Consider the following 19,206-nt stretch of genomic DNA (forward strand, 5'->3'; position numbering starts at 1 on the left):
GCATCAAACACATTCCATTTACCCCGTTCCAGCCATTATTATGAGCCGTCCTCCCCTCAGCAGCCTCCACTGGTAGAGACACACACATCGCACACATTACACCATACAGACACACAACACAGCCCATAGATACCAACTAGCCTCAGGTTACGACACACACATGAACATACACACGAACACACACATGAACGCACATACACACACACACACTTTGTATTGTCTTCTATGTGTTGACTCCCAAAGAGGGTAGCTGTTGCTAACTAAAACAAAAGGGAAACCATGCAAGTAAAGAAACCTGGAATTTGACACATTTCTGCATCCCAGGCTGCATGTATTAGCAGTTTGTTTAACTGGGAGCAGCCTATTGCAAACACAGTTGTTGTGAGGCTGATCTAAAGCCCTTTGGGGTCTTAATATTTCTGGTTTAACTTTGTTAAATAATTGATGTGGGCTGACTCTTCCAGCGAAGGTTCTGCTGCTGCTGCCGGACTTCGGGGAGTGTTCTCCTAGCGAGATGAAACGCTCTCGCAGAAAGATATAGAGTACATTAATACACAAGCTCTCTGAGGAAGAGTAAACATGCCTGTGTGTAAGTGTGTCCTACTATGACGTCTTCATGTGTTCTTGGAAAGCTAGAAGAGTCCTCTCTCTGCTAGGAAACATGGACTGGATAAATAATGTGTTGCATCTCTTAAAGCAATGTAGCAATTAAAACCAATGAAGACAGGCAGTGGAGACAGTCATATAGTGTAGTTGGACACAGTTAGAGGGAGAAAGGATGAGAAAGAGAGGCATAGGGGAGTGACAGAGAGAAAGAGTAAGAGAGAAACAGAGAGGAGGGCCAAACGTGTGAGATAATGAGAGACTCAGCAGTGACAGAGAAGGTCATGGTCATCAACCTGAGGGAAGAGTGACTCTGTCACACACACACACACACACACACACACACACACACACACACACACACACACACAAACATATCTGGTGCAAAATATAAGTAGTGTATTTGACTTGAGACTGGTGTGACATACATTACCAGTCAAAAGTTTGGACACACCTACTCATTCAATGGTTTTTCTTTATTTTTACTATTTTCTACATTGTAGAATAATGAAGACATCAAAACTATGAAATAACACATATGGAATCATATAGTAACCAAAAAAGTGTTAAACAAATCAAAGTATATTTTATATTTGAGATTCTTCAAAGTAGCCACCCTTTTGCCTTGAAGACAGCTTTGCACACTTTTGGCATTCTCTCAACCAGCTTCATGAGGAATGCTTTTCCAACAGTGTTGAAGGAGTTCCCACATATGCTGAGCACTTTTTGGCTGCTTTTCCTTCACTCTGTGGTCCAACTCATCCCAAACCATCTCAATTGGGTTGAGGTCGGGTGATTGTGGAGGCCAGGTCATCTGATGCAGCACCCTCACTCTCCTTGGTTAAATAGCCCTTATACAGCCTGAAGGTGTGTTTTGGGTCATTGTCCTGTTGAAAAACAAATGATAGTCCCACTAAACGCAAACCAGATGGGATGGCGTATTGCTGCAGAATGCTGTGGTAGCCATGCTGGTTAAGTGTGCCTTGAATTCTAAATAAATCCCTGACAGTGTTACCAGCAAAGCAGCCCCACTCCATCACACCTCCTCCTCCATGCTTCACGGTGGGAACCACACATGCGGAGATCATCTGTTCACCTACTCTGTGTCTCACAAAGACACGGCAGTTGGAACCAAAAATCTCACATTTTGACTCATCAGAACAAAGGTGTCACGGTTGTCTTCATCCTCTGACGAGATAACGAAATCGTCATCGGAAAATGTGGACCAATACGCAGCAGGTTCGTGAATGCTCATCTTGATTTTTTATTCACTACAAAAATGAACATACAAAAAATAACAAAATACGAACAACTAACAGTCTGTCAAAGCATAGTGCTTACACAGAACAATCACCCACAAAACACAAACACAAACACACCCTCATTTATGAGACTCTCAATCAAAGGCAGATAGAAAACACCTGCCTTCAACTGAGAGTCCCAACACCAATTCACCAGACATAGAAACAGACATACTAGACTCCACATAGAACTACCTAGACATAAACCAAAACCCGGACATACTAAATCAAACACCCTTTACACAAACACACCACCCCGAACCACATAAAACAAATACCCTCTGTCACGCCCTGACCAAACTACAAAACAATTAACCTTATATACTGGCCAGGACGTGACAGTACCCCCCCCTTAAAGGTGCTACCCCAGAAGCACCTTAACACAAAAAAATTACCCCCAAACAATACCCAAAAGAAAATTCCCCCTTACTAAAGGGAGGGAAGGGAGGGTGGCTGCCGTCAACGACGGCACTGTGCTACACCCCCCCTCCCCAACCCACCTATATTGGAGGCGGCTCCGGCTCAGGCCGTTCCAGGCTGTCTGGGCAGTCTGGCAGCTCGGGACGGTCAGGGCAGTCTGGCAACTCGGGACGGTCAGGGCAGTCTGGCAACTCGGGACGGTTAGGGCAGTCTGGCAACTCGGGACGGTCAGGGCAGTCTGGCAACTCGGGACGGTCAGGGCAGTCTGGCAACTCGGGACGGTCAGGGCAGTCTGGCAACTCGGGCAGGTCAGGGCAGTCTGTCAGCTCGGGGCAGTCTGGGCAGTCTGGCCACTCCGGCAGTTCAGGGCAGTCTGGCCACTCCGGCAGTTCAGGGCAGTCTGGCCACTCCGGCAGTTCAGGGCAGTCTGGCCACTCCGGCAGTTCAGGGCAGTCTGGCCACTCCGGCAGTTCAGGGCAGTCTGGCCACTCCGGCAGTTCAGGGCAGTCTGGCCACTCCGGCAGTTCAGGGCAGTCTGGCCACTCCGGCAGTTCAGGGCAGTCTGGCCACTCCGGCAGTTCAGCGCAGTCTGGCCACTCCGGCAGTTCAGCGCAGTCTGGCCACTCCGGCAGTTCAGCGCAGTCTGGCCACTCCGGCAGTTCAGCGCAGTCTGGCCACTCCGGCAGTTCAGCGCAGTCTGGCCACTCCGGCAGTTCAGCGCAGTCTGGCCACTCCGGCAGTTCAGCGCAGTCTGGCCACTCCGGCGACTGTTGACTGACGGGCAGCTCCGACGACTGTTGACTGACGGGCAGCTCCGACGACTGTTGACTGACGGGCAGCTCCGACGACTGTTGACTGACGGGCAGCTCCGACGACTGTTGACTGACGGGCAGCTCCGACGACTGTTGACTGACGGGCAGCTCCGACGACTGTTGACTGACGGGCAGCTCCGACGACTGTTGACTGACGGGCAGCTCCGACGACTGTTGACTGACGGGCAGCTCCGACGACTGTTGACTGACGGGCAGCTCCGACGACTGTTGACTGACGGGCAGCTCCGACGACTGTTGACTGACGGGCAGCTCCGACGACTGTTGACTGACGGGCAGCTCCGACGACTGTTGACTGACGGGCAGCTCCGACGACTGTTGACTGGCGGGCAGCTCCGACGACTGTAGACTGACGAGGCTGGGTTTACGCACTTGCCGTTTAGTGCGGGGAGCGGGAACAGGACGAGTCGGACTGGGTGGACGCACTTCCGGGTCCGCACGAGAGACAGGAGCTGGAAACCCAGGGCTATGGAGGCGCACAGCCGGTCTAGATCTTACCTCCTGCACAACCCGCCTTGGCTCGATGGAACTAGTAGCCCTGCACGAGCGGAGTGCTCGTACAGGGCAGACTGGGCTGTGCAGGGGCTTGATGGTAGCCGTGCGTAGAGCGGGAGTTGGGTAGCCTGGTCCTCGGAGGCGTACCGGCGACCAGATGCGCTGCGCAGGCATCCTCCTACCAGGCTGGATGCCCGCTCTAGCACGGCACCTGCGAGGGGCTGGAATAACTCGCACCGGACTGTGCGTGCGTATGGGTGAGATATTGCGCTTCTCAGCGAAACATGGCGCTCCCCACCTCATACGCTCCTCCATATAACCACGGGTAGCTGGCTTCCGGCTCTTCCTTCGCCTAGCCAAACTACCCGTGTGCCCCCCCCCAAAATTTTCTTGGGGGTGCCTCTCGTGCATCTCCTTCAGCGCGTCCACTCTGGCCTCGTACCAACGCCTCTCTGCCTTGGCTGCTTCTATTTCCCACTGCGGGCGGCGATACTCCCCAGCCTGATGCCAAGGTCCGGCCCCGTTCAGAACTTCTTCCCAAGTCCACTTCTCCCGCCAGTCCAACTTGAACGCCTTCTGCTCCTTCCTCTGCTGCTTGGTCCTTGAGTGGTGGGTGATTCTGTCACGGTTGTCTTCATCCTCTGACGAGATAACGAAATCGTCATCGGAAAATGTGGACCAATACGCAGCAGGTTCGTGAATGCTCATCTTGATTTTTTATTCACTACAAAAATGAACATACAAAAAATAACAAAATACGAACAACTAACAGTCTGTCAAAGCATAGTGCTTACACAGAACAATCACCCACAAAACACAAACACAAACACACCCTCATTTATGAGACTCTCAATCAAAGGCAGATAGAAAACACCTGCCTTCAACTGAGAGTCCCAACACCAATTCACCAGACATAGAAACAGACATACTAGACTCCACATAGAACTACCTAGACATAAACCAAAACCCGGACATACTAAATCAAACACCCTTTACACAAACACACCACCCCGAACCACATAAAACAAATACCCTCTGTCACGCCCTGACCAAACTACAAAACAATTAACCTTATATACTGGCCAGGACGTGACAAAAGGGCAGATTTCCACCGGTCTAATGGCCATTGCTCATGTTTCTTGGCCCAAGAAGGTCTCTTCTTCTTATTGGTGTCCTTTAGTTGTGGTTTCTTTGCAGCAATTTGACCATGAAGGCCTGATTCATGCAGTTTCCTCTGAACAGTTGATGTTGAAATGTTTCTGTTACTTGAACTCTGTGAAGCATTTATTTGGGCTGCAATCTGAGGTGCAGTTAACTCTAATGAACTTATCCTCTGCAGCAGAGGTAACTCTGGGTCTTCCTTTCCTGTGGCGGTCCTCATGAGAGCCAGTTTCATCATTGCGCTTGATGGTTTTTGCGACTGCACTTGAAGAAACTTTACATTTTACGGATTGACTGACCTTCATGTCTTAAAGTAATGATGGACTGTCATTTCTCTTTGCTTATTTGAGCTGTTCTTGACATAATATGGACTTGGTCTTTTACCAAATAGGACTGTATCTGTATACCACCCCTACCTTGTCACAACACAACTGATTGGCTCAAACACATTAAGAAGGAAAGAAATACCACAAATTAACACAAAATAAGGCACACCTATTAATTGAATTACATTCCAGGTGACTACCTCATGAAGCTGGTTGAGAGAATGCCAAGAGTGTGCAAAGCTGTCATCAAGGCAACGGATGCCTACTTTGAAGAATCTCAAATATAAAACATATTTTGTTTAACACTTTTTTGGTTACTATATGATTCCATATGTGTTATTTCATAGTTCTGATGTCTTCACTATTATTCTACGATATAGAAAATAGTAAGCGTAAAGAAAAACCCTTGAATGAGTAGGTGTGTCCAAACTTTTGACTGGTACTGTACATTTACAATGTTGTGCACTTATCATGAGTTTACTGTGCTGTAAAAGCGCAGAGTAACAGAGGGATTCTGAGATAGAACCCATTAACACACACACACACACACACACACACACACTCACACACACACACACACACACACACACACTTACACCGTCAGAGTAAGGATCACCATGTGGAACAACACTATCTAATCTGTTTCTGTGCACTGGATTAATGAGAGCACAAGTTGCAAGGGGAGCGTAAATCACAATGGTAGCGCTCATGGGGCTCTACTATAACCTAGTGGCCTGGCTCAGGTTGTGAATCCATCAATGTGAGGCAGAAATGTCACGGCCAAGCGCATAATAGATTGTAAACAATGTATCAACAATACACAAGCATTCGCTAAGACACAGACATAGAATTTCTGGTGGCACATTGTTCAAATATATCTGTGTGTACTTTATGTGTGTGTTTGTGTGTCTGTGCATGTGTGTGTTTGTGTGTCTGTGCATGTGTGTGTGTGTGTTAATCTTCATTTCAAAACCTTATCCGCTGTTTTGAGTAGGCTCTTTGAAATGATACCTCCCCTCGTCTATCTATGCCATAAAAGAAAACTCTATTGAAAAAGAACTTCCCCGTGCCTTTTCATTGGCTAAACATGGACGTCAATCGTCACACTAAACACTTGTTTTAATGGCAGTCCGTCTGTCTAACCTACACCCCACCAAATCTATTATTAAGCCTAATTAATTTTGCATTACAACATCGCAGATGAATAATAGATCAGAAGTGAGGGATAAGAGAGAGAGGGGAGGGGGAGAGGGAGAGACATGCAGAGAGACATGCAGCTGCACAGTGCAAGCAGCCAATTATTTCTGATGAAGCTGTCACTCCTCCAGTAAAAGGAGAGAAGGGTGAGAAAGAAAGAGAGGGATGTGAGAGGAAGGGAAACGGCAATTAGAGACGAGTGAAAACCTCCTCTGCGCGCGCGCGCACACACACACACACACACAAACACGAAAGAGAGAGCTAGGATTCAAAAGGAAGAGTGGGGTGAGAAATAACTAGATAAACCGTTAGAGGGAGGGAGAGAGACAGCGAGAGAGAGAAAGAGAGAGGGAGAGAGACAGGGAGAGAAAGATATAGTAAGACAGAAAGAGAGAGGAAGAGACATAGAGACAGGCAGACAGAGAGAGCGACAGGGGGAGAGGAGAGTGGGTTTAATATGGGTTAGTGGGCATGAGAAGAGCAAGCTGTTATTTTCCATTTCACACTGCTTTGGGGGGTTGGCCCTGTTATAGTATTTTATACGACACATTCGAACTTCCCATCTTGTATGTAGGCTGTGTGTCTGAAACTCTGAGTGAGTGAGTCTGTGAATCCTGAACCACCCCTTGCCCCTACCTACCAATTCGCTCGGAGTGCCCTCCATTGTCAAGTGTTTCTGACGAAACTCCGAGGGCGACTTCCAGAGAGGGGAAATGGGATCAATAAACCCATCAACTTCGGGACACACTCCTAACTTGAAAGATTAACGTTTAAATAATAAAACAAGCATAAAATTGAAATGAACAAATCCGCCTTGCAGTTTTACCATATATAGTCAGTTAAACATTTAATTTGGGAGATGTTTTATCTGTTACATGTGTCAAGTCTCGAAATCAGACGTAAACAAATGCACGCGGAATATAATAAGGTACGCCTCCATTCTTTTGTATAAAATTGCGCAAACGCCTAACATATCGCAGTGCGTGTCGAGATAGCACTTCGCTCTAAAGCCTGATGCCTTGCTGGCTCAGTCGAAGTGGCTATCTGAGGGTCTAATTAGCCCCTACACCCTCAATAATTTTCACTCCCTGTGCTTTGGGACACTTGTGCAACTGGCAGAGGCGTGTGTGAACGCAAATGGAGGGCCGAGAGGCAAGGGGAAGGGGTGATTAAGGATTCAGCCACAGAGTGGGCTGTCTTTCTGTCTCCTTCCTTTGCTTCTCAACCTCCCTCTCCCTCCCTCTCCCTCTCTCTCTCTCTTTCGCGTTCTCTCACTATGGATCGATTTCAGTGTATTTGAATTCCATAATTTAGAATTTGTATTAGGATATAGAATTTGAACATTATATTTTTTAATTTGTAATGCACAATTGTTATCACTTAATTCATAAATTAAACTTGTATTTCATGATATGAAACTGAATTGAATGAATATTACATTCTATTTAAAATTCAATATTTGTATATTCAGTTTCAATACGGTATATATTGCAATCATTGTCTGTGTATCAAGTTTACAAACTATAATTTCAAGTTCATCAAAGTTTCATATACTGTATTCAACTTCTCAGATGCACTCAGATTCAGTTTTCAAATTCAGTTCTCTAAATTCAAATTCAAAACCAGAGAAAAAAAATCTAAAAATCTTGAGAAGAGAGAGAATCAAACTCTCTAAACAGAAGCATATGGCGGTTTCTGAATCCAATGTGGCATGCTGAATATATTTTCCCATTTAAATGCAACAGAGGTGGTTTAGTGATCCATGCACATGATGAGCAACCTTGCCTGAGACCTGAAGATGTATTAGTTTGACTGTTGGGGTTCTAACCCAGGTCTCCTGTGTGACAGACAATTAATCAGGTCTCAGACAAGTTACTCATCACGCGAGCGTGGTCACCAAACGACTTGTGTTACATTTGACCTCCTTGAAAATATTTATCCAAGTCAGAGGACCAATGCCTAGGCTTTAGTTCAGTTAGCTAACACAGGGGCGGAAGGTAGACTAGCAGTTAAGAGTGTTGGACCAGTAATTGAAAGGTTGCTGGTTCGACTCACCGACTAGGTGAAAAATCTGTTGTTGCGTACTTGAGCAAGGCACTTAACCCTAATTTCTCTTGTAAGTTGATCTGGATAATAGTGTCTGCTAAATGACAACTTAAAAAAAAATGAAAAGTCTTAATCACGTTACCCTTATAATGACTACCCTTGCCAGTGTTAATATACTGACTGTTTCTTGGAATTGATGGCTTTTACAGTTGTGGCTAGATGGAGTACAGCTACAGACAGAAGTGACTTTACGTAGCAGGTTAGGAGAACTAATGCAGCAGGTTAGGAGAACTAACGTAGCAGGTTAGGAGAACTAACGTAGCAGGTTAGGAGAACTAATGCAGCAGGTTAGGAGAACTAATGCAGCAGGTTAGGAGAACTAACGTAGCAGGTTAGGAGAACTAATGCAGCAGGTTAGGAGAACTAACGTAGCAGGTCAGGAGAACTAACGTAGCAGATCAGGAGAACTAACGTAGCAGGTTAGGAGAACTAACGCAGCAGGTTAGGAGAACTAACGTAGCAGATTAGGAGAACTAATGCAGCAGGTTAGGAGAACTAACGTAGCAGATTAGGAGAACTAACGTAGCAGGTTAGGAGAACTAATGCAGCAGGTTACGAGAACTAACGTAGCAGATTAGGCTAACTAACGTAGCAGGTTAGGAGAACTAATGCAGCAGGTTAGGAGAACTAACGCAGCAGGTTAGGAGAACTAAAGCAGCAGGTTAGGAGAACTAAACCAGCAGGTTAGGAGAACTAACGCAGCAGGTTAGGAGAACTAACGCAGCAGGTTAGGAGAACTAATGCAGCAGGTTAGCAGAACTAAACCAGCAGGTTTGGTGAAACTAACGTAGCAGGTTAGGAGAACTAATGCAGCAGGTTAGGAGAACTAAACCAGCAGGTTAGGAGAACTAACGCAGCAGGTTAGGAGAACTAACGCAGAACTAACGCAGCAGGTTAGGAGAACTAATGCAGCAGGTTAGCAGAACTAAACCAGCAGGTTTGGTGAAACTAACGTAGCCGGTTAGGAGAACTAACGCATCAGGTTAGGAGAATTAACATAGCAGGTTAGGAGAATTATGTTAAGGTTAGGAAAAAGGTTAGGCTTAGCTAAAATGCTACAGTTGTCCCTGACGTGCAAACTACATGGAGCTGTAATCCATCTCGCCACAACCGTACTGTAGAAGCCATCAGTCCTGAGAAACCATCAGTATGACAACCCCTGGACACTTGAAACGAACACGTTTACCACAACACTAAGACATGTCAAACGAACACGTCTTCAGGTTCCTCATCACATAAGCCTGGCTCACCGAACCACGCTCTTCTGATGAGTAACCTTGCAGGATCTTGAATACTTGCATTAGTGTAGCAGATGGGGATGGTGTGAAACTCACTCCTCAGCCTGATGCGTCGCCCCTTGCACAATTGAAGAAGGCCTTTTTTTAATAGCACGAGGGTTTGGAATGCTTCAGTCCTGAGTTCTAGTCTCCAAATGAGCTGAATCAGGGGGAAGCGGTACTCGCTAAGCAGGCAGCGCGACATCCTTTACAATGGTGACACTGGACTCAGATCTGATGTTGCGCTGGTTAAACCACTGAGGTTGCTGTGAAGTGAGTTTGGGGGGGGGGGGGGGGGGGGTGACAACGTGTCGTCCTTTACCGGAACGTATCCCTACGCTTTGTCTAAGTGGGCTAGCACAGTCTTGTGACATGTAGGAGACCTGGTTCAAACCTTACTGAGGCCAAATTCCTTTTTTTTTGTGACACTCCCATCTAACATGTTCTGCGTGGCCTGTGAAATATTAGGGGAACTGAAGACAAGTCCATGTTCCAGAGAGTCTTAGCTTTCTTGAATAATACCCAACATGGTTGAAATGCTAGAGCTGAAAATATATTCAACATGCCACATTGGCTTCAGAAACTGCTAGAAGCTTCTGTTTACCACAGTGAGAGTTTGGTTCTATCTGTTCTCCTCTACTTTTCCTGGCTGGCAATGTACCAGGATGTTGTCTCTGGTTTTGAATCTGAATTTAGAGAACAGAATTTGAAAACTGAATCTGAATTAATCTGAGAAGTTGAATATCCAAAACTTTGATAAACTTGAAATTATAGTTTGTAAACGTGATACACAGGCATGAATGCAATATCTACCATATTGAAAATGAATATATAAATGTTGACTTTCAATATTTAATTAAATTGATATTGAATTGTAAAACTGAAAGTAATATTAATTCAATACAGTTTCAAATCATGAAATACAAGTTCAATTTATGAATTAAGTAATTCAATTTGTAAATTACACATTTTAAAATATTAAATAAAAATTCTAGATCCTAATACAAATTCAACATTTTGGAATTGAAATGCAATTTCTATTGGCTCTGAAATCGCTCCATAGTCTCCAAACACACTCTCTCTCTCTCTCTCTCTCTCTCTCTCTCTCTCTCTGTATGTGTAGTGGGCTGGAAAGAAGAGGAGCAGAATTCGATTATTTTATGTAACGGAATGCTGCACTCTACACTGCTGCCACTTGGCATTGACCTACAATGAATCCAGGCAAACAAACACACACACACACACACACACACACACACACACACACACACACACACACACACACACACACACACACAGGTACATATATAAAAATGCAGGAACAACACACACACCCATATCCCTCCTTTTCATCTCACTCCCTCTCTCTTTCCTTTCTGCCTCTCCCTTCAGATCTTTCTTTCTCCTCTGCTTTCTCTCTCTTTCTGTCTCTATCTGCCTCACTCTTCAGTTTCCCTTCTCTCGCACTCTATGTCTCTCTCTCTCTCTGTCATTCCTCCCCCTGCTATTCCTGCTCATACATGGCTCACAGAGTGAACAGTCTCAAGCAATCTACATGGCTCTGTTTACTGCTGTTTGTACAGTACCTTCTGTTTCTCTCTTTCACTCCCCCCTCTCTCACACTCCTTTCTGTCTCTCTCTCACTCTTCTCCCTCTCATTCTCCCCAATCCTAAAGGAATTGGCAACTCTCCCCCAGATGTCTTTGGGGAAAAGCTTTCATACCATCTTTCATTCTGTACAAAACCCTGGCAGCATGTAGGCGGTGGAGTACTCACCCCAGGTAGGGTTTTCTGCTCATGCAATGCATTCTGGGCTTTGATGGCAGAATCACGGGCACAGTAGGTGAGAAACGCACAACCTGTCAATCAAAACAGATCAACAAGGGTTAGTCACAGACAACATTTTTTTTATTTTTTATTTTATTTAACCTTTATTTAACTATGCACCCTTGCTTGCAAACACACACACTCTCTCTCTCTCTCTCTCTCTCTCTCTCTCTCTCTATCTCTCTCTCTCACACACACACATGCTTGCTCACTCCACACACTGGTATGTACACACACACACACACACACACACACACACTAATCCTGTTGATCATATATGTATAGCCTACCAATGTGATGCAAAGACATGAACGTTGTTAAAAAATACAGATTTTTTGAAAAAAATATTGAGATCCTTTTGATTTTTTGCCAAATATTCTAAATGTTTGTTTGCATCACGACACACTGCGATGGCGAGAGGATAAACTGTAGGCTATGCGCGCACCTGGCGCAAAACTGTTAAGATAGGTGTGTAATAATTAGGGCAAGAAAAAAAGTGTTGGGAAGCTACAGTAGCCCTAATAGCAAAAATAATTGACCTGATATTTACCCTATATCCCACGTTATTCTGCAAGTCACATGGGGTTTTTAGTAGGAGCCTACAAGGTGCATAGGCTAACACACTATTGCTAGAACAGACATCACAAGAGAGAATAGATGAGAGACACTATCTATCACAAAAAGGTACAAACATGGAATGACTATTGCGTTTCATACAGATGATAATTACAGTAATTACAATGTAACGACCAACTGTAGCCTAAGAGGAGGCGCAGACCCGACATAAAACGCTACCTTTATGCATGCCTGTGTATCGGTCCTTCAGAACAGACAGTTCGTGGATTTTACCAAACTGTTCAAAGAGAGGTTTCAGGTCTTTTTCCTCGAGGTTCCGCGGAATCTGTCCAATGAAGAGCTTGATGGCGTCCTGGTCTTTCATGGCGCCGCAGTCCGTGTGCATGGACACAGTTTCGGGTCCGTTCATGGGTTTCGGAACCGGGATGTGCGCGAGCTGATTCTGATGAGGGATAAGTAGGAGCGGCTGCTGTAGAAGCGGCTGCTGTAGAAGCAGGTTGACGGGGGCGGGATGAGTCGGCTGGGGATGATGCTGCTGCTGATCCCTTCTGCTTTCACTTTGCGTAAATCTGGCCATGCTGAGCGGGGAGCAGGTTGGAGGAGAGTGACAACACACACACTGAGACACACACACTCTAGTACTGAGATGGAGAGAGGATGCACTCAGATGGAAACGACACGGGCTTGAAGATAATCATTGGTTCTTGAGCGACACCTCCAGGAGATGATGATTTACTGACTCAAGGATAGATATACACTACATGACCAAAAGTATGTGGACACCTGCTCGTCGAACATCTCATTACAAAATCATGGGCATTACTATGGAGTTGGGCCCCCGCTTTGCTGCTTATAACAGCCTCCACTCTTCTGGGAAGGTTTTCCACTAGATGTTGGAACATTGCTGGGGGGACTTGCTTCCATTCAGCCACAAGAGCATTAGTAAAGTTGGGCACTGATGTTGGGTGATTAGGCTCACAGTCGGCGTTCCAATTCATCCCAAAGTTGTTAGATGGCGTTGAGGTCAGGGCTCTGTGCAGGCCAGTCAAGTTCTTCCACACCAATCTCGACAACCATTTCTGTATGGACCGCGCCACTCGGGAGCCCAGGATTGTCATGCTGAAACAGGGAGGGCCTTCCCCAAACTGCCACAAAGTTGGAAGAATCATACTGAACAAAAATATAAATGCAACATGCAACATTTTCAAAGATTTTACTGAGTTACAGTTCCTATAACGAAAGCAGTCAATTAAAATAAATTCATTATGCCCTAATCTATGGATTTCACATGACTGTGCAGGGGAGCAGCCATTGGTGGGCCTGGGAGGTCATAGGCCCACATACTTGGCAGCCAGGCCCATCCTCTGGAGAGCCAGGCCCAGCCAATAAGAATGACTTGTTCCCTGCAAAAGGGCTTTATTACAAACAGAAATACCTCTCAGCACATATTTCTGTTGAGTGTAGTATGATATGTATTAATTTGTGGATGTCCATCATCCATTTTGTATGATATGTTACGAATTACAATTCATATGATATGTTACGAATTTCAATTTCTTGTGGCTAACGCCAACGTTAGCTAGGTGGCTAATGTTAGCTAGTCTAGGGGTTAGTTTTAGGGGTTAAGTTTATGGTTAAGGTTAGGATTAGAAGTTAGGTTAAATTATTAGTGTTAGGGGAAGGGTTAGCTAACATGCTAAGTAGTTCCAAAGTAGTTCAAAAGTGGTATGTAGTTGCAAGTTGCTATTTAGCTAAAATGACAAAGTTGTCCGTGATGAGATTTGAACACACAACCTTTAGGTTGCTAGACGTTCACATTATATACCAACCCATAATTTCATTCTTGCCTTGAGTAACATTATGTCTTATGTAACCACACCAAACGTACAGTAACTTATCATACTAATTTAAGTGTCCTGGATTTACGTTTACTATGTGTCTAGGCTATGAGACCAGTCTGGAACTGCACCTGTGATCAGCATGGCCTCTGATTTACAATTTTACCCATTTCATAATTGTGACTTATTTAGAAAAACACTTTACTGTTATTAATCTATTGTTCGTTTCATTTTAGTCTTTAGTTTTTTGGTGTGAAATATATCAGGAAGTGTTAACCTTCACCCACCAGTGGCAGCTTAATGGGGGGTAAGAAATGACAGAATGGAAACTACAGATATTCATTTGATCACCCTGTTGCAGGCGAACTTTTCTGCAATGCAGGACATTTTTAAATTGGTGTAAAAAGTGTTCTGAAGTTTGAAATTACAACTTTTAAATTTCAGACTTGATTTTCCCTTATGAAAAATGTATGAACCCCTACACAAATGTCCATTAATTATAATTCACATAATAATTCACATTTCCTGTTGCTGCAAGATTATTTTCCCGCTGTAGCAAATTGGCTCAAATTAAGATCTGTATGTACATACGTACAGTATATGTCCAATTACTGCAAAGCAGTAACCAGAATTGGTGGTTATTGAGTTGCACTTGTGATTGAAATTACTACAGTATACTATGGCAATTCGGTAACAGAATACTATATTAACTGAAACTATGCGGTATAACTCTACTAACTAAGCCGTATACAGAGCTTCCACCCGCCAGACCTTCCATTGTCTAATTTCCTTCAACACCACTGATCTCAGAAGACTTGAGAGATATGAGTCTCTTGATTAATCCTACAGCACCCCCCCAAATAAAATAAATAAATAATAGTAAATACAAAAACAACAACACCCTTGCTTTCTTTGTACTAACACTTGTCTTTTCCGACATGCACGGACTTCGCTGATAACTACTTTGAGGAAAAATGTACTTACTAACTCTGTGATATGTGGTTGACTCTCACAAACTATCTTAAGATGAATGCACTAACTGTAAGTCGTTCTGGATAAGAGGGTGTGCTGACAAAAATGTAAAATGTAAATACAGTGCCTTGCAAAAGTATTCACACCCCTTGGATTTCTTCACATCTTATTGTGTTACAAAGTGGGATTAAGATTTATTTCATTGTCATTTTTGTCAACAATCTACACAAAATATTCTGTAATGTCAAAGAGGAATAAAAATGTACAACAACAACAAAAAAGTTCATAAAAATGAAATAACTAAAATATAGTTGTTGCGTAAGTCTTCATAAGTATTTTCTCCCTGAGTCAATACATGCTAGAAACACCTTTCGCTTCAATTACAGCTGTGAGTCTTGGGTAAGTCACATAAGAGCTTTGCGCACCGGGATTGTCCAACATTGCCCATTATCTTTCTCAAAATTCTTCAAGTTTTTCAAGATGTTGGGGATCATGGCTACAGTTATTTTCAAGTCTTGCCGAAGCTTTAAGTCAAGCAAATTTAAGTCAAAACTGTTATTTTGTCACTCAGGAACATTCATTGTCTTCTTGGTAAGCAACTCCAGAGTAGATTTGGAGTTGTGCTGTAGGTTATTGTCCTGCTGAAATGTGAATTCCTCTCCCATTCTCTGTTGGAAAGCAGACTGAAGTAGGTTTTCCTCTAAGATTTTGCCTGTGCTTAGCTCCATTCAGTTTATTTTTTATCCTGGAAAAACTCCCCAGTATTTGCAGATGTCAAGCCAACCCATACCATGATGCATCTACCACCATCCTTGAAAGTAAGGAGGCAGTTACACAGTGATGTGTTGTGTTGAATTTGCATTCAGGCCAAAAAGTGTATTCCTTTGCTGTGTTTTTTTCCCTCAGTATTACTTTAGCGAATTGTTCCAAACAAGGTGCATCTTTTGGAAAAATGTTATTCTGAATATTTGTATTCTTTTCACTCATTATTGTGGAGTCACTAGAATGTTGTTGATCCATCCTCAGTTTTCTCCCATCACTGAACTTGAACTCCGTAGCTGTTTTAAAATCACCAATGGCCTCATAGCAACATCCCTGAGCAGTTTCATTCCTCTCCTGCAGCTCAGTTCAGAAGGTCAACTATATATTTGATGTGTCCGAGTGGTTTAATACATAATCCACAGCATAATTATTAGCTCGACCATGCTTAAAACCTCTCTGGGGTATGTGGGACACTAGCGTCGCCAACAGCCAGTGAAACAGTGAAACAGCACTCGCCAACAGCCAGTGAAATAGCAGGGCGCCAAATTCAAAACAACAAAAATCTCATAATTCAAATTTCTCAAACATACAAGTATTATACACCATTTTAAAGATACACTTCTCGTTAATCCAACCACAGTGTCCGATTTCAAAAAGGCTTTACGGCGAAAGCATACCATTAGATTATGTTAGGACAGCACCTAGACAAGAAAAACCACACAGCTATTTTCCAAGCAAGGAGAGGCGTCACAAAAAACAGAAATACAGCTAAAATTAATCACTAGCCTTTGACAATCTTCTTCAGATGACACTCCCAGGACTCAATGTTACACAATACATGTATGTTTTGCTCGATAAAGTTCATATTTATATCCAAAAACCCCATTTTATATTGGCGTGTAATGTTCAGAAATGTTTTGCCTCCAAAACGTCCGGTGAATGAGCACATCAATTTACAGAAATACTCATCATAAATGTTGATAAAATACACAACTGTTATGCATAGAATTAAAGATAAACTTCTCCTTACCAAAACAAGCCATACAGATACCCGCCATGTTGTGGAGTCAACAAAATTCAGAAATAGCATTATAAATATTCACTTACCTTTGATGATCTTCATCGGAATGCACTCCCAGGAATCCAAGTGCCACAATAAATGTTTGTTTTGTTTTGATAAAGTCCATATTTATGTCCAAATACCTCCTTTTTGTTCACGCGTTCAGTTCACTATTCCAAATGCAGAAGGCGCGTGCACTAAGTCCAGACGAAAAGTCAAAAAAGTTGCATTACAGTTTGTAGAAACATGTTAAACGATGTATAGAATCAATCTTTAGGATGTTTTTATCCTAAATCTTCAATAATATTCCAACCGGACAATTCCTTTGTCTTTAGAAATGAAAAGGAACTCAGCTTGCTCCCACGGCTGTGTGCATGACTGAGCTCATGCCATTTTTCCAGACACCTGGTTCAAATAGCTCTTATTCTCTCCCTATTCACAGTAGAAGCATGAAACAACGTTCTAAAGACTGTTGACATCTAGTGGAAGCCTTAGGAAGTGCAATATGACCCCACAGACACTGTATATTGGATAAGCAATCACTTGAAAAACTACAGACCTCAGATTTCCCACTTTCTGGTTGGATTTTTCTCAGGTTTGCGCCTGCCATATGAGTTCTGATATACTCACAGACATTATTCAAACAGTTTTAGAAACTTCAGAGTGTTTTCTATCCAAACCTACTAATAATATGCAGGCAGTTTACTCTGGGCACGCTTTTCATCCGGACGTGAAAATACTGCCCCCTACCCCAAAAAAGTTCAGAGATATTCTGTGTGAAAGGTTTTTTAATGACTAACCATTCCTCTGTCCCCCATATATACAACATCAATAAGTTCTTTCAGCCAAGTAATGAATTTGAACACATATTCAACTACAAAGACCAGGGAGATTTTCGAATGCTTAATAAAAAAAGGGCAGTCATTGGTGGATGGGTAACAATAACATATCAGACATTGAATGAGTCCATGTAATTTATTATGTGATTTGTTAAGTGAAATTGTATTCCTGAGCTAATTTAGGCTTGCCTAAACAAAGGGTCTGAACGGCTATATTTTAGTTAGGATTTTTTTTGTTATGTGAATTCTATGCTCTGAATGCACACAGCCGTCCCATCATACTCCCTCGGTAGCGCGAGCCGGATCCCGCTGGAACCAGGTGAAGGAGGGGTGGACAGTGGGACCTGCTGTAGTGGGGCTGGTGGAGGCGCTGCACGACCTCCTCCTCTCTCCCAACGATCCATCTTCTGCAGCACGCGATCCATGGCGGTGTCCAGATGTTGCAATATGGTTGCGTGCTGCTGGATGTGCTCCTCTATCTCTGAAGGGAGGGTGTCTGCTCCTGCTGACTCCATTCTTTCAGGTGAGTGATTCTGTAAGGAAGTCTGTGTGTAGCTGGTGTATAGGAGTCAGGCGCAGGACAGCAGATATGAGTAAATAACCGTATTTTACTCAACATATAATAAATGCAATACAAAAACAGAGCACACAATAACGGACCTTCATACATAGAAACAATCACTCACAAACAAACATGGGGGAACAGAGGGTTAAATAATGAACAGGTAATTGGGGGATAGAAACCAGGTGTGTCAGACAAAGACAAAACAAATGGAAAATGAAAAGTGGATCAGCGATGGCTAGAAGGCCGGTGACGTCGACCGCCGAACGCCGCCCGAACAAGAAGAGGGACCGACTTCGGCGGAAGTCGTGACAGCCGCGGTCATCCCTCTCTTCAAAGGGGGAGACACTCTAGACCCAAACTGTTATAGACCTGTATCCATCCTGCCTTGCCTTTGTAAAATCTTTGAAAGCCAAGTTAACAAACAGATCACCGACCATTTCGAATCCCACCGTACCTTCTCCACTATGCAATCTGGTTTCCGATCTGGTCTTGAGCGCACCTCAAGGTCAAGGTCCTACATTATATCATAACCGCCATCGATAAAAGCCAGTACAGTGCAGCAGTCTTCATCGACTTGGCCAAGGCTTTCGACTCTGACAATCACCGCATTCTTATCGGCAGACTCAACAACCTTGGTCTCTCAAATGACTGCCTCGCCTGGTTCACCAACTACTTCTCAGATAGAGTTCAGTGTGTCAAATCGGACAGCCTGTTGTCTGGACTTCTGGCAGTCACTATGGGGGTGCCACAGTGTTCATTTCCCGGGCTGACTCTTTTCTCTGTATATATCAATGATGTCACTCTTGCTGCTGGTGATTCTCTGATCCACCTCTATGCAGACGACACCATTCTGTATACATCTGGCCCTTCTTTGGACACTGTGTTAACTAACCTCCAAACAAGCTTAAATGCCATACAACACTCCTTCCATGGCCTCCAACTGCTTTTAAATGCTAGTAAAACTAAATGCATGCTCTTCAACAGATTGTTGCCCGCACCCACCCGCCCGTCCAGCATCACTACTCTGGACGGTTCCGACTTAGAATATGTG

General features: G+C 43.9%; 1 protein-coding gene across 2 annotated transcripts in view; it reads right to left on the bottom strand.

Moving 5' to 3' along the window:
* Nucleotides 1–12,756, bottom strand: part of LOC115169435 (CUGBP Elav-like family member 5) — a 49,374-nt gene extending 36,618 nt beyond the window's left edge. For both annotated transcript variants that reach the window (XM_029725044.1, XM_029725043.1), the window contains exons 1-2: nucleotides 12,339–12,756; nucleotides 11,493–11,575 (exon numbers count right to left, since the gene is read on the bottom strand). In XM_029725044.1, the coding sequence (XP_029580904.1) occupies nucleotides 11,493–11,575; nucleotides 12,339–12,696 (441 nt within the window). In that variant the 5' untranslated portion in view covers nucleotides 12,697–12,756. The remainder of the gene's footprint in view (nucleotides 1–11,492; nucleotides 11,576–12,338) is intronic.
* Nucleotides 12,757–19,206: the final 6,450 nt, after the last annotated feature.

Source organism: Salmo trutta, chromosome 31 (genome assembly GCF_901001165.1).
Source record: "Salmo trutta chromosome 31, fSalTru1.1, whole genome shotgun sequence".
Taxonomy (NCBI): domain Eukaryota; kingdom Metazoa; phylum Chordata; class Actinopteri; order Salmoniformes; family Salmonidae; genus Salmo; species Salmo trutta.